This window comes from Rhagoletis pomonella, unplaced genomic scaffold, assembly GCF_013731165.1.
Source record: "Rhagoletis pomonella isolate Grant_MI unplaced genomic scaffold, Rhpom_1.0 Rhpom_scaffold_04716, whole genome shotgun sequence".
NCBI classification, from domain to species: Eukaryota; Metazoa; Arthropoda; class Insecta; order Diptera; family Tephritidae; genus Rhagoletis; species Rhagoletis pomonella.
The window spans coordinates 2173-14678 of NW_023463264.1; the positions used below are offsets into that span (position 1 = coordinate 2173).

Genomic DNA, 12506 nt, shown 5'->3' on the forward strand with positions numbered 1-12506 from the left:
ACAGAGCTGTGATAAATTTCAAGAATTTTTACACGTGTTGATCGGTAAGGTCAATTTCTTACTATTTACTTTTTTACTTTCGTTTGCTTGTACTTGTACTGTGGTAATCTTCATTTTCCAATAGGCATAAACTGCTTGGTGGAAATGAACTATAAGTCAACAATGGTTTAACTAAGCACTGTGCATTAGGCCCTAAGTCTGCTTCCATCTGAAAAAGCTACACTTGAAAAGCTACACTTTTTTGATCTTTTTATTTTATTTTAGTGAAAACTCGGCATTAGCCCCATTTTTGCAATTTCGTGTTTTTACTGAAAAATTACATAAATGTTCTATGGACGCCCACTACCCAATTCCTATGTAGAATTGCTCGGTGATCCCGAAAATCGAGCTATTATTTTTTTTTTTCTATGGATACGTTTTCGAGATATTTTCAATTTACCGTTTACAATTTACAATTTACAATTTACCCGAGAACAAAAACCAAATTAAAATTTGTGATACAGCGTTGCCAAAGGGAATAAGTCAGCACTTTTTTCGATATGACAATTTGGATGATCGGGTTTTTTAAAGGAACTCTGTTGAATTTGCTTCAAATTTGCTATATCGAAAAAATGCCAACTTATTCCCATTGGTAATTAACCCTACATTTGTTGTGATTTCAATGCCTTTTTGGAAATTCGGTGTTGGTCGATTTAAGTTATTTTGTCAGAAATCAATGTTGAATTCGGATATGCAAAAAAAAGTATCAACAAGAGAAAAAGCTATAAGGAAAGAATTTAAATTTTTTCGCAAAAATTTGCTTGTCAATAAATTTAATAATTGTTCTGTAGAATTATGAAAAATAAATTCTTCTAATTTCTAATAATGCTGCGTGCATGAAATGCGTATAATTTAAACAACATAATCTCAATTAAAAAAAAAAAAATCAACTTTTTTTGCCAATACAAGCATAAAATATAAAAAATTCAACAACATAAATGAATGTTAACAAGGTAAGAAAAAAATGTGTGTACCCGATACGGATATGCAAATGCTGTAATGATACACTTTCGAGAAAAAAGTAACTAACGCGCGTAAACCCTACTTTTTTAATTATTATTTTTTTGTTCTTTTTTTCTATACTCGTATATGTATTGTGTACCAATTGATATTTTAGGCTTAATACATAAAGTCGATTGCTAAAATAAAATCTAATTGGAACTATGGAACGCACAGCGGTCGCTTTTGTTAATATTTTATTTCTTGTATTTTGTTTTTGCGCACACAGCAAATTTTACTATGAAACGCAGCATCTAGCAATGGAAGTAAAGATTTGCGATCGTCCAAGCGCTGTAGCGCTTTATGCCAATACAAATACAGCGAAAATAAGTGACTAAACACTTAATAAAAGTTTGACGAGCTTATGAAAAAATAATAATTAAATAGCGATTTCACATGTTGAAACAGTTAACTAAAACGAACAGAAATCCAAGTATTGCATTTTTGCATTCAATGTCTCATAGTAAAAGCTGTAGTACTGAGTTTTTTTCCACTTCACTTCCGCTTCAAGCCCCACCCTCTCTGTCTCCGCCTCTCTCTCTCTTTCCATAAACATTGTCAAATGATAATTTCCACATCGATCACTATAACGTTAACTCCTCTAAACCTTTTTTTATTTCTTGCCAACTAATTTGCAATTAAGAGTGTCCCCTAACTACCTAGCAATTAAACATACATATGTATTTACAAGATTTAGCATTGGATTCGCTTTTATGTATAGTTTTTTTTTTATATATATACTATTTTTACAATTAATTGCATGAACCTGTATCTACTTTTAAATATAGTGATTTCCTCAACTGAACGCCGGTTTGTGTGTGTGTGTGTGTGTGGCGCTTGCACGTTTTAACCTTTTTCTCTAAACCACCCACATTAAAAAAAATCGCTCGGCCAAGGGTAGCTTCAAGGGTGGGCAAACAAAACTTTCAATTGTGGACGCACACACTCTCCTGCGGCTCCCTAGCCAACTTCTAGCGCATGCGCGTGCGCATTCATTGCGTGAAAGTTTTGCCTGCCCGCCCGCTCGCTTGCTCAACAATCACTGGCAGAGGCAGGCAGCCAGCTTGCAATAGTTTATCCTATTAAAAAGACCACAACAACGCACCACAATGCACAACAGCGATAGATGATACAGTGTACTTATAATACTGTCTGTCTCCGTACTCGGTACATCATTTTTAGCAGCGCGCTACAGCAACAGCAGCAGCAGCAGCAGCAGCATGAAATGACACTAATCGTCTCTAAATAGTCTTCTACTATGTGTAACCAAACGCGTTAGGAGCGGCGATATTGTTGCATCATGTCGGGCCATTACTACTCCTTTTGGCTGTCACTTTCGCCATCGTTATCGATCCTGTAGAATCCATGCTTGAGAGCGTACTATTGTCGGCCAGCGGATCGAGTATTTCTCCTTCGTCCGCTTCTGAGCTGGCGTCCACGTCAGCAGCTCTGGTAGTTTTCGTGGTTTTGAGCAGCCAACGGTGTAATGTCGTTGTGCCAGTACGTATATTAGCAGCAGAAACGGCGACACGCGGCTTTTGTTGCCGTCGCCGATGGGTCGTTGCTGCATTAAGTTTCAACGTTGTTATCGTCGCTGCTGCCGCTCGTCTACAATTCGGCGTACTTACAACTGTTGTTTGCACAGTCGTACTCACTGGCCGAGGCTTGTGATTGGAGGTGGCATTCTCCGCATCACTGTCCATCAGGTGCTCTTCTTCGCCCATTTCGTCTTCGCATTGCTCTCTACTCGCCGCCGCTTCCGTTGCCGATGCGACTTTTGTTGCGGCCACCACTCGACCACGTCGGTTTTGTGTTTGTGTATCTTTTTTTGACATTCGCGTGGCACCTGATCGCACATCTGGTAGCACCGGACTCACATCTAATGTCCACAGATTGATTTTCACCGCACCGCGTGAACGCGTACGCGGACTGTTGACATCGACGTGGTTCTGGTACGCTGCAGGTGTTAACGTCACATTCGTGGCTGTGGCCTTAGTTGCCGACAAGCTGCTATTCGCCGTACCGCGCTTTGTCGCCGAGGCGTTCAAGTGCGCGAGAGGCGTCTCATTTTCATCGGAGTCTGATTCGTCCGACACGTTGTAATATGTCGAGTTCGTCATAGTGGTGTCCTGTATTTGCGTGTGTGCATTCCACACGTCCAAACTGTTTGAATTGGTGGGCGCCTCCGAATCGTTTCGTCGTCGTTCATTCACAAATGCACGTGTTCGCGCGTCAGTTTTCTCATTTTCACTGTCGTTATCGTTAACGTTATCGTCATTAGCATTATTGTCGCTCACATATACGATCTCTTCATCCTCATCTACGTCATCATCGAAGTCGTGTTCGGCAGTATCGAGCACTGTTACATAGCTGGAGGCATCATTCTGACTCTCCTCGCCCTCGGCAGTGGCGGCGGCGGCACTTTCGTCTTCAGTGATAGCAGCTGGCGGCGGCGGTGTAACATTGTTAGCCCGTGAGTTGTACTTCCAGTGCGGTGAGTATTTCCTTGGCGATTTTTTGCGCGCAGTCTTTGCTTTTTCCTCTTCTTCTTCACTCACGTCCTCTTGACTTTCTTCTTCCCTCAAATCTTCACTGCAATGGCTATGTGCGCTGTCGTAATTCATATTCTCATTTTCCGTATCGTCCTCTTCCGCACTAGCCGCTGTACCAATATCTTCTGCAGCTTCCTGCTCACTATCATCTTCAGCTTCGTCCTTATCACTGTCGTCTTGGATATGTTCGCTTTCACTGGCCGATTGCTCGATCTCCTCTTTATCATCGCTAGCGGCTACTTCATCATCATCCTCCTCTTCTTCGTCCTCATTATCATCACTTTCGCTTTCTCTGCGGCGATTAGACTTAGACTTATTTGCACTCGCATTCTTCTGCGGACTGTTGCGCAGTTGACGCCGCTGAGCTGCGCTTCTGTTCGTCAACTTTTCAACTGGTTTTCTCTTGGCTGGGGGTGACTTTGCTGCAGCAGCACCACCGCTTATTTTACGCTTTCGCATTTGCGTCGTCGCAACAGAATTCGCTTTGAGCCGGAGCAAGCGGCGATTCAGCAGTCTTTGATTTTTCACACCCGTCGCGTTTCTCCTTACCCCCGCAGCAGTTACGCGTTTATCATTTGTCGTCCCATCGTTCGACAATATATCGCAATCTGTATCTGCTGTTGTAGCGGCTGCAGCTGCTGCCATTGACGTGCGCGTTGTCTTTCTAGTGGATTTCACTGTTGTCGCCGTCTCCAAATCATCTTCCGATGCTGTTGGTGAGGGCGACCTCTTTGCTCTGCGCATATTACTACCCTTAGCAGAACCTTGCACACTCCTCGCTGGTTCTTTCTCACGCTCAACACTATTACCTCTACTCTTACTACTGGCATTGTTGGCCCTGCCTGCTCTGACTGTTTTACCACGCAAACACTGATTAGTCCCTCTACGAGTTTTCACTGGTGCTCGCCTCTTCGACATATTACTATTCTGGCGTGCTCTCACCGCACGGCTACTTGTCGCCAGAGTAGTAGCAGCCTCACTGCTACGCCGGCGCCTATCAACTTTACCTCGCCCTAACTGTTTTTTAAGTACTCTTCTGTTCGACTTAATCATAGCTTTTCTTCTAATTGTAGATCCTTGATTTTTATTATTAACCTGATTGCTTGCGTCCTTGCGATTGTAGGTGAGCATTTCATCAGCTTCAGCCTCCTTTTTCAGCATCTCCTCTTCCTTTTGCAATGCAGCTAAGCGGTTGGCTTCCCATTCGCGCTTTTGAGCTTCGATTTCTTCCTCGGCTGCACGCAGTTGTTCGGCGGTCCATGCTGCACCGGTTTCTTCAACGAAACGCATAGCGTAGCGCTCGATAGGCGAGAGCTGTGGAATAGAACGAATGTTTTTAGTAGATTAGAGAATATAAATTTAAAGAAAATATGCATTGCTCAAATTTTCTCTACCACATGATGTTGAGAAACTTAGAGAAATCACCTTGGAGCTAACTAACTAAGGTTTGTTCATCCAAAATCCAGCAAGAATTATCCAAAACTCAAAATATCAGAGAGTAAGAAAAAATTCTCTCAAATCTCTCTCATGTTGAGAAACTTGCAAATTTTGCAAGGCAGAATGCAACATTATTTCGAATAAAGAAAACGCTATTAGTTTTTGAGTGATGGATAATTTTTTGGTCTGCACGAACGCGATTTCGTGCAATTTTTTGCTCGACGAACAAACCTATAAATACAGAAATGTAAAACGTTGAGTGATATAATCAGGCGTTTTTATTCGCTTTGACTATGTCTGAACGTCGTTGAAGATTTATATTAGCACCAGACCACCGCGTCCAAGCGAACTTAAAATCGAATTGAACAATTGGAAGGTTAATGCCGTTATTGTGTTACAGATAGGGTGAGTTTTAACATTAACCCCTTCATTATACAGCAAACTGCTATCTAAATTCCAATTCATATTTCAAAATAACCAATACTATTTTAATAATTGCCCTTTTCTTCAACCCGTAACAGTACATTCTAACATACACTTACCTGCTTCACGAGATTTTGCATTTCCAAATCCGCTTTACTCATCTCCACTGCTGCAGCGCCGTCTGCCGTTGTCGTTTCATCGATGGGTATGGTCTCATCGAATTCTGCCAAGTCGGCAGCCGCCTCCGCCTTCGCTGTCTTGGTTGCCTGCACATCCTGCTCGTCTTCGGCAGCAGCTAGAGCGCTCTCAAACGCACGCAACGACTGCTTTTCCGTCTCAATTTCACTGCCCAGCTCACTGACAATTGCTGCCGCACTTGCTGAAGAAGTTGTTGGTTTCTCCGCACGACCGCCGTTAGCCACACCAACAACTGCAGCTGTTTCGCCGCCATCTTGATCGCCTTGTTCCAAATTGAAAAGATCTTTGATGGTGGAACTCTTGAAATAAGTGGTCGTAAAGTTGCCACCTTCGATCGCCATATCGCTTAGCATGCGCTTTTGATTCGCTTTTTTTAGTATATTCACTTCGATTGTTTTCTCAGACACCAGCCGATAGATGTGCACATCACGTGTTTGACCAATACGATGGCAACGATCTTGCGCTTGCGCGTCCATAGTTGGATTCCAATCGGAATCGTAAAATATCACAGTATCCGCGCCGGTTAAATTAACACCAACGCCACCGGAACGTGTCGACAATATGAAGCAGAAAATGCGTTTGTCGCCATTGAAGCGCTCCATTAGCACTTGACGCTGTTCGACGCGCGTCGAACCGTCTAACCGCAAGTAGATGTGTCCATGGTAGTTAAGGAACGCCTCCAACACATCCAACATTTTTGTCATTTGTGTGAATATCAGCACACGATGTTGTCCGGATTTCAGTTGACGCAACAGCAGATCAAGGGTTTGTAATTTGCCGCAATCGTATTGTATGAGACGAGGATCTGGAAACTGTGTGGTCATCGCAGAGATGACTGGATGCAGCAATGTCAGCTTGGGTGAACAATATTGTGCGACAGTGTTTTCAATTCTACGCTCACGTTGCAAACGTCCCGATGTGAGATGCTGAACGTAGAAGCGTATGCGCGGCGCACACGCCGGTGGCACATAGATGACGAAATTGCTGAAGGTTTGTCGCAGATCTTCAACGCGCTTCTCATATGATTTGATTATTTTGCTGAGCGTCCAGCAATCGCGCCGCGCCATGGCTGTACAACAGTTGGTGTGACTTCGCGTTTGCCAGCTGGAGTACTCCAGTGTCTGGCTCGGCCTCACACATTTCGTCAGTGTTTCGCGACAGTCCGCCCCATATATAGGCACACCCTCTATGCAGCGTCGATTCACAGCAGCAACCAATTTGAGGCGCGCCAAACGCTGCTCCTTACGCTTTTCCAATATTTTTTGCATATTATATATTGGATCGGACTCGGACGTTTCGGTTCCTGCAGTTTCTGGCTCATCAACATCCATCGCGTTCCCCAAATCGTCGGTTCCTCCAGTATCGGTGGTGGTGCTCTTCACCTGCTGCGCAATAGTGGTTAATAATTTCGAATTTTCCGGCTTTGGCTTAATGCTTATGCCGCTCTTCCCACTGCTACTCGCGCTCATAGCGGTTAAACTGGTGTTGCCACTGCCGCTTTTGCACACCAACGTTAAACGGCTACCCGAAGCGTTACTTCCACTCACGGTATCGCTCAACGAACTGCTACCTGCCGAAGATGTTACCAGGAAGTACGGCTTACCGCTGCCATGCTGCACCAGCTTGGCGATTTTTGCCGCAGGTGGCGTCAAATTAGCGCTCGCTTGTGGTGCGACTTGTACGCGCGTTACTGATATGCCCGAGGCGGTGCGTATGCTACCACCAACACCACTGCTGGCCAGTGAAATGGCCGCCGAAGTGGATGTTGAAGGTGCCATCGACAAGGCGGGCAATTTGGACGTGTTAACGGGGTTTATATTGTTCAAACGCTTTACAAGTCGCAAATTTGCTGTATTCGTTTCACGCAATGGTACTACTTTCTTGCCATCTGTACGCATAGCAGGACTAGCGCCGACGCGTACCATAGCCGTGCTGTGCTGACTCAGATTCTGCTGCACTTGCTGATCGCGTACACGTATGTAAAATTTGAATTTGCCACGCGGGCAGGGTGGTGGCGGCGCCGGTGCACTGTCGATTTCCTCAATTAGCTTACGGGGTGGCTCCAGAACGCGTGACTTGTGCGAAACGTAAGCAGTGAGGGTGAGTTCCAAATCAATTAGAAGTAAATTTAACGAATGCAAATCGATGCGCTTAAAAGAAAAAAAAAACAAAACAAAAATTAGCACGTCAGCGTACGTATGCAATGCAATTGACGTTTTGGAAGTCAGCCTATCTATATGTATATGTGGTGTAGTGGTAAGCAGCGCGCGCTTCCACTCAGCAACGCTTGGGTTCAAGCCCTGGTCAAAGCAACATCCCAAAAAATATAGAAAGAGGTTTTTTATTAACAGCGGTCGTCCCTCGGCAGGCAATGGTTAACCTCCGAGTGTCATGAAAAACCGATTCTCATAAAAATACAATCGCCGTTCTGAGTCGGCGTAAAACTGTAGGCTCCTCCGCTTTGTGTGTCAACATCAAGGTGCATGCCACAAATCGAAGGAGAAGCTCGGCCAAACACTAATATATGTGTAAGCGCCAATCTATTATTATTATATCGCGAATAGTACATCCAAATTTCAATCTTTGGGGACAAATTATAAAAACTCAAAAAATGTTTGCCTAAATTTCTAACTTTTTATTCAGAATTTTTAGAAATATTTTAGGTATTCAATTCTAGCAAGATGTTTGAAGTTGTTTTTGTTGACGGTGCTAGATAATTTCTTCCATATAAAAATTTCAAATTAATAAAATTCTGACAACGTATAAATTACTTTTTGATGATACGTAAAAAACCAGTTTTATCAAATCCTCGTGAGCGCCTAAGCGCATCTATGTTTTTTTCTTAAAATTTACTACACTCTATTACTTTAATCAGACAAATGCCTCGCAAATGCGAACATCCTTTTTATCCCGATCCGCTCAATAATAGATTGGATCAGAATGTCAGTGACATTTTATCATCAGTTTAAATGCTGAAATTGTTAAAAAAAAAAAAAAATGCCATCTCAAAAACATACCGTGAATGGATCGTAATCCAGCAAATTATAAACTAGCCTTGGCGCTTCATAGGTTATGCCTTCCATTTGAAATGGCGAAATGGTTGGACGTACTTCAAACATATTTGGATGATTACAGACTTTACGTAGCTGCATAAGCACATTGATGACACTTAGTAGATTGCCTGTTTGCAGTGTTTCCTTAGTTCTGATGAGAAGATGGGGAAAAATTTAAGGTATATATTGCAAAGGTTAACTTTTTTCTTGGATAAGTGCCGTTTCCTCATGTAGGTTTTAAAATTTATCTCCCCTTCAAAAAATTTTTTCAGCACAAAATTTGTGTTTAAAGGGCAGATAAATTTTAAAACCTACATGACAAACCGACTCTAAATCTCTTACAAAATGGCACTATCAATTTGTCAACAAACTCACTTTGAGCGGCTCATAAAATCTTCATACAAATAGCGTTGACGATTCGACAAGCGACACATTACGACGTGCTCGTATTTCTTGGGCATTTGCTTTTCGACTTCTTTTTTGAGACGTCGCAGCAAGAAAGGGCGTATGACCTGTTGAAGGGAGAGCAAGTAAATACAGATAATTGCGTTAGATGGAAATTTCGATTGACTAACTTACCTTGTGCAGTCGGCTTATGAGCGTTTCATTGTACTCCATGTTGCCTTCAATCATACCGGTCATAGGATTGGAGAACCACTCTTTAAATTCGCGATGCGATGAAAACACATATGGCATTAGAAAGTGCATAAGCGACCATAATTCCATTAAATCGTTTTGTAGTGGAGTGCCGGTGAGCAATAGACGTCTGAAGAGAAATGAATTTGAATAAATAAATTTTCAAAAATTAATCAGCCCTTCTAAAATATTAGTATTAAATTATGTCTTCAAAGCATTTGACAAGCCAGCGCAGATAATTTGCATAGTCTCTTCATAAAAAGAAATGCTTCAAATTATTGCTTTGAGCACCCAAGCGTAGTTCTTATTCTAAGTAACAATTCGAATAAGCACTGATTATGGTGCTAAATATAAGTACTAGGTGTCTATAGATTGCGCACAACTCACCTTTCTGTGGAGAAATTTAGCAGCAGCTGCCAGCGTTGCGACTTGAAATTTTTAATGTTTTGCGCCTCATCCAATATCAGATATTTCCACTTTTTCCTACGGAAACTCTGCTGATCCTGCACCACCAATTTGTAGGATGTTATGCACACATGGAATGCATTAGGTTTTGTCCAGCCCACACGCTTAAGCTTACGCTCTTTTTGCGTGCCATAGTATGTGAGTATCTTAAATGCCGGACACCATTTCTTAAATTCCATTTCCCAATTGAGCATCACCGATGATGGCACGACAATCAGATGTGGACCCCAATTGCCTTTAACGCATGCTAAATGCGCTAGCAGCGCTATCGTCTGAATGGTTTTACCTAAACCCATTTCATCAGCGAGTATGCCGTTCAATTTACGTTCATTCATGGTGACAAGCCAATCCAAACCAATGTGCTGATACTCACGTAGTGAGTGTTTAAGCAGAAATGGCACCGGCGTGACCACATTTGTTGAAGACAGCGTATTACCCTTAGGTTGTATGCTTTCGGCTAGAGCGGCGGCATCTTTAATCATGTCATCTTTGCTGTTGCCCTCGGTCTGCAAGGTAGAAGGAAGAATAGTCTCAATAAAAATTAAAGCACACAAGCCCACTAAACTTACATCTTCCAACAGACTCTTCAGTCCATCTTCCTGTTCATTTTCTTCGCTTACGTCCGAGGAATTCTCTTCGTCATTGGTCTCTTCCTCGTTATCTGACTCACTTTCAGTTTCCACCACAGTGCCTTCGCTGCTACTGGTGTCATTCTCCACTTCATCATCGTCCGAGTCAATTTCCATTTTGGCGCGTTTCTTTGCCGGCGGCGCTGCGCCTCTTCTTCGCGTCAACGTTCCTTTTGGTTCATCAATCTTGCCCGATTTGTACTTTTCCAACAGCTGTTCGACGGTTAAGTCGTTATCCGCTTCCAACTCATCAATTTCTTTCTGATGATCGATATCTTTTTCTTCTTCTTCTTGTTTGCTAATCGTGTTCTCATCGTCATCGCTGTCTTCATTTGCTTCGAACTCGGTGTCGTCTGCGTCATCTTCTTGGCTGCTTTTGGGGTCAACTTCCTCAAGTAAAATTTTATCGCGATTTTCTAAGTAGCCTTTTGGCAGATCTTTCAGAAAATCATCAAGATCCATTTGAGATTCTTTTTCTAAGGCCGCAACCTCTTCCTTGACGTCTGCCGCTTCCTCTTCAGCTTTGGCAATTGTTTCCTCATCATCTTCTGATCCAGATTCTGGACGGAAATCATCTAAAAGAAAAAATAAAAAAATAAGTGAGGGCGCCTGATTCAGCGAAGGGAAACTTCTCCTGACTCCTCGACAATAGTTACTTTTTAATTGATGATATCACCTATATCCTATTCTTAATCTTAATTTCAACTACAATCTCAATTTCCACTAAGGAAGCCTAATCTCAAAAATTTAAGGATCGCGTTGACTATCTACATATATGTATGCACTTACCATCAGACCCATTGCCCGCGGTCTCACGCTTAGGCGATGATATCCTACTCGAATCCATGCTTGGCGCACCACTAGCCCCCGCAGCTGTTTCTATTATGCTTTTATTCATGCCCTCGGCCAGCTGCTGTGAGAATTTCTCTGTCTGATCGACAATGAAGCTTAAATGCTGATCAAGCGCCTTTTTACGCTTCTCCTCGAGCTTCGTATGATGTTTGTATTCCACCAATTTCTCCACATTTGACCAAAACATTTTCACCTCTTTGGAGAGGAAGGCCGCTATCCGCTTCAAGTGTGCCTCATGTGCCTTCTCCGCCTTCTGTGCTGCATTCGCTTTGTCCTGGAAGTACTTCTGCACCATTTTGGCGCATTTCTTGGCAGCATTTTTCTTCCATTTGCGCTCTTGCGCAAAATCCGCTGCCAACCAAACCATCTCCTCTAACAAATAGTCCCAATGTGCCTTCGGGCGGCTGGGCTCTTGCAGTTTTGGCAACCGTTTTTCAGTCCATAATCCCTCTCGTTGTAACTCGGAGATGCGCTGCAGCACATAAACCTCCTGCTTGGCCTTGAACGAAAACTCTTGCGCGCTGTTCGCTGCGGCGCCACTAGTGCCAGCGCTGCCGGACGTACTTAGGCTTCCGGCAGTTGTGCCGGTCAATGCGCCACTTGTTCCACTACTGCCAGCAGCACTGGCGGCGCTTGTGACATTACCATTGACGGAGGCAGGTACCAACACGGCGTTGGGAGTTGGCGAGTAAAGTGGCGGAGGCGGGTTGTTGTGCAAAGTGGTGCCTGGTGTGCCAGCTGACGCAAGAGCGGCGCCATTGCCGTTGCGTCGTAATACCGCAGGAGAGCCACCACTACCAATAGCAGGTACAAGCGGTGTGCCACCTAAAGAAAGCCGAAGCGGTTGGAAAGAGGAATGTGGAAACAATTTATTAATGAATTTTAATGAAATGTGAGAGGGTGTAGAGATGCGAGTCATATACGGCTCAGAGACACAACGAACATGCGTTGGAGGGATGCAAAAATCATACAGAACCATCAACAAGCGAAAGGCGATACAGGCAAAACCAATATTTTTATTTTTCAACTACAAAATATAAGAAAGGGAAATAAAGATGGCGGGGTTATATGAAATGAAACAAAAAATAAGGGAAATAATAAAGGAACAAGGTGTTACTGCTATCCACTTTACTCCCAAAGAAATACCGATGCGCTCCTATTTTTTGCTTGTCTGTCTGCGATAATCTAGAATGATTAAGCTTCTGGATTGTAAGCAATCAATT

General features: G+C 43.1%; 1 protein-coding gene and 1 non-coding gene across 3 annotated transcripts; both read right to left on the reverse strand.

Annotated features, from left to right (window-relative positions):
- Positions 1-701: 701 nt before the first annotated feature.
- On the reverse strand, positions 702-12500 carry LOC118754830 (helicase domino-like). 2 transcript variants are annotated; one of them, XM_036489705.1, is made up of 8 exons: positions 11221-12500; positions 10372-11006; positions 9725-10308; positions 9281-9467; positions 9077-9213; positions 8666-8852; positions 5570-7798; positions 702-4904 (listed from the first exon to the last, which is right to left on the reverse strand). In XM_036489705.1, the coding sequence occupies exons 1-8, from the start codon at positions 12260-12262 to the stop codon at positions 2337-2339; spliced, it is 7569 nt and encodes a 2522-aa protein (XP_036345598.1). In that variant the 5' UTR covers positions 12263-12500; the 3' UTR covers positions 702-2336. The 2 variants fall into 2 exon arrangements, with proteins under 2 accessions (XP_036345598.1, XP_036345597.1); XM_036489704.1 differs by having other exon boundaries at positions 9725-11006.
- Positions 8513-8618, reverse strand: LOC118754831. Its single transcript, XR_004994945.1, has one exon. It is a non-coding gene; the product is annotated as a small nucleolar RNA Me28S-Am2589 (small nucleolar RNA).
- Positions 12501-12506: the final 6 nt, after the last annotated feature.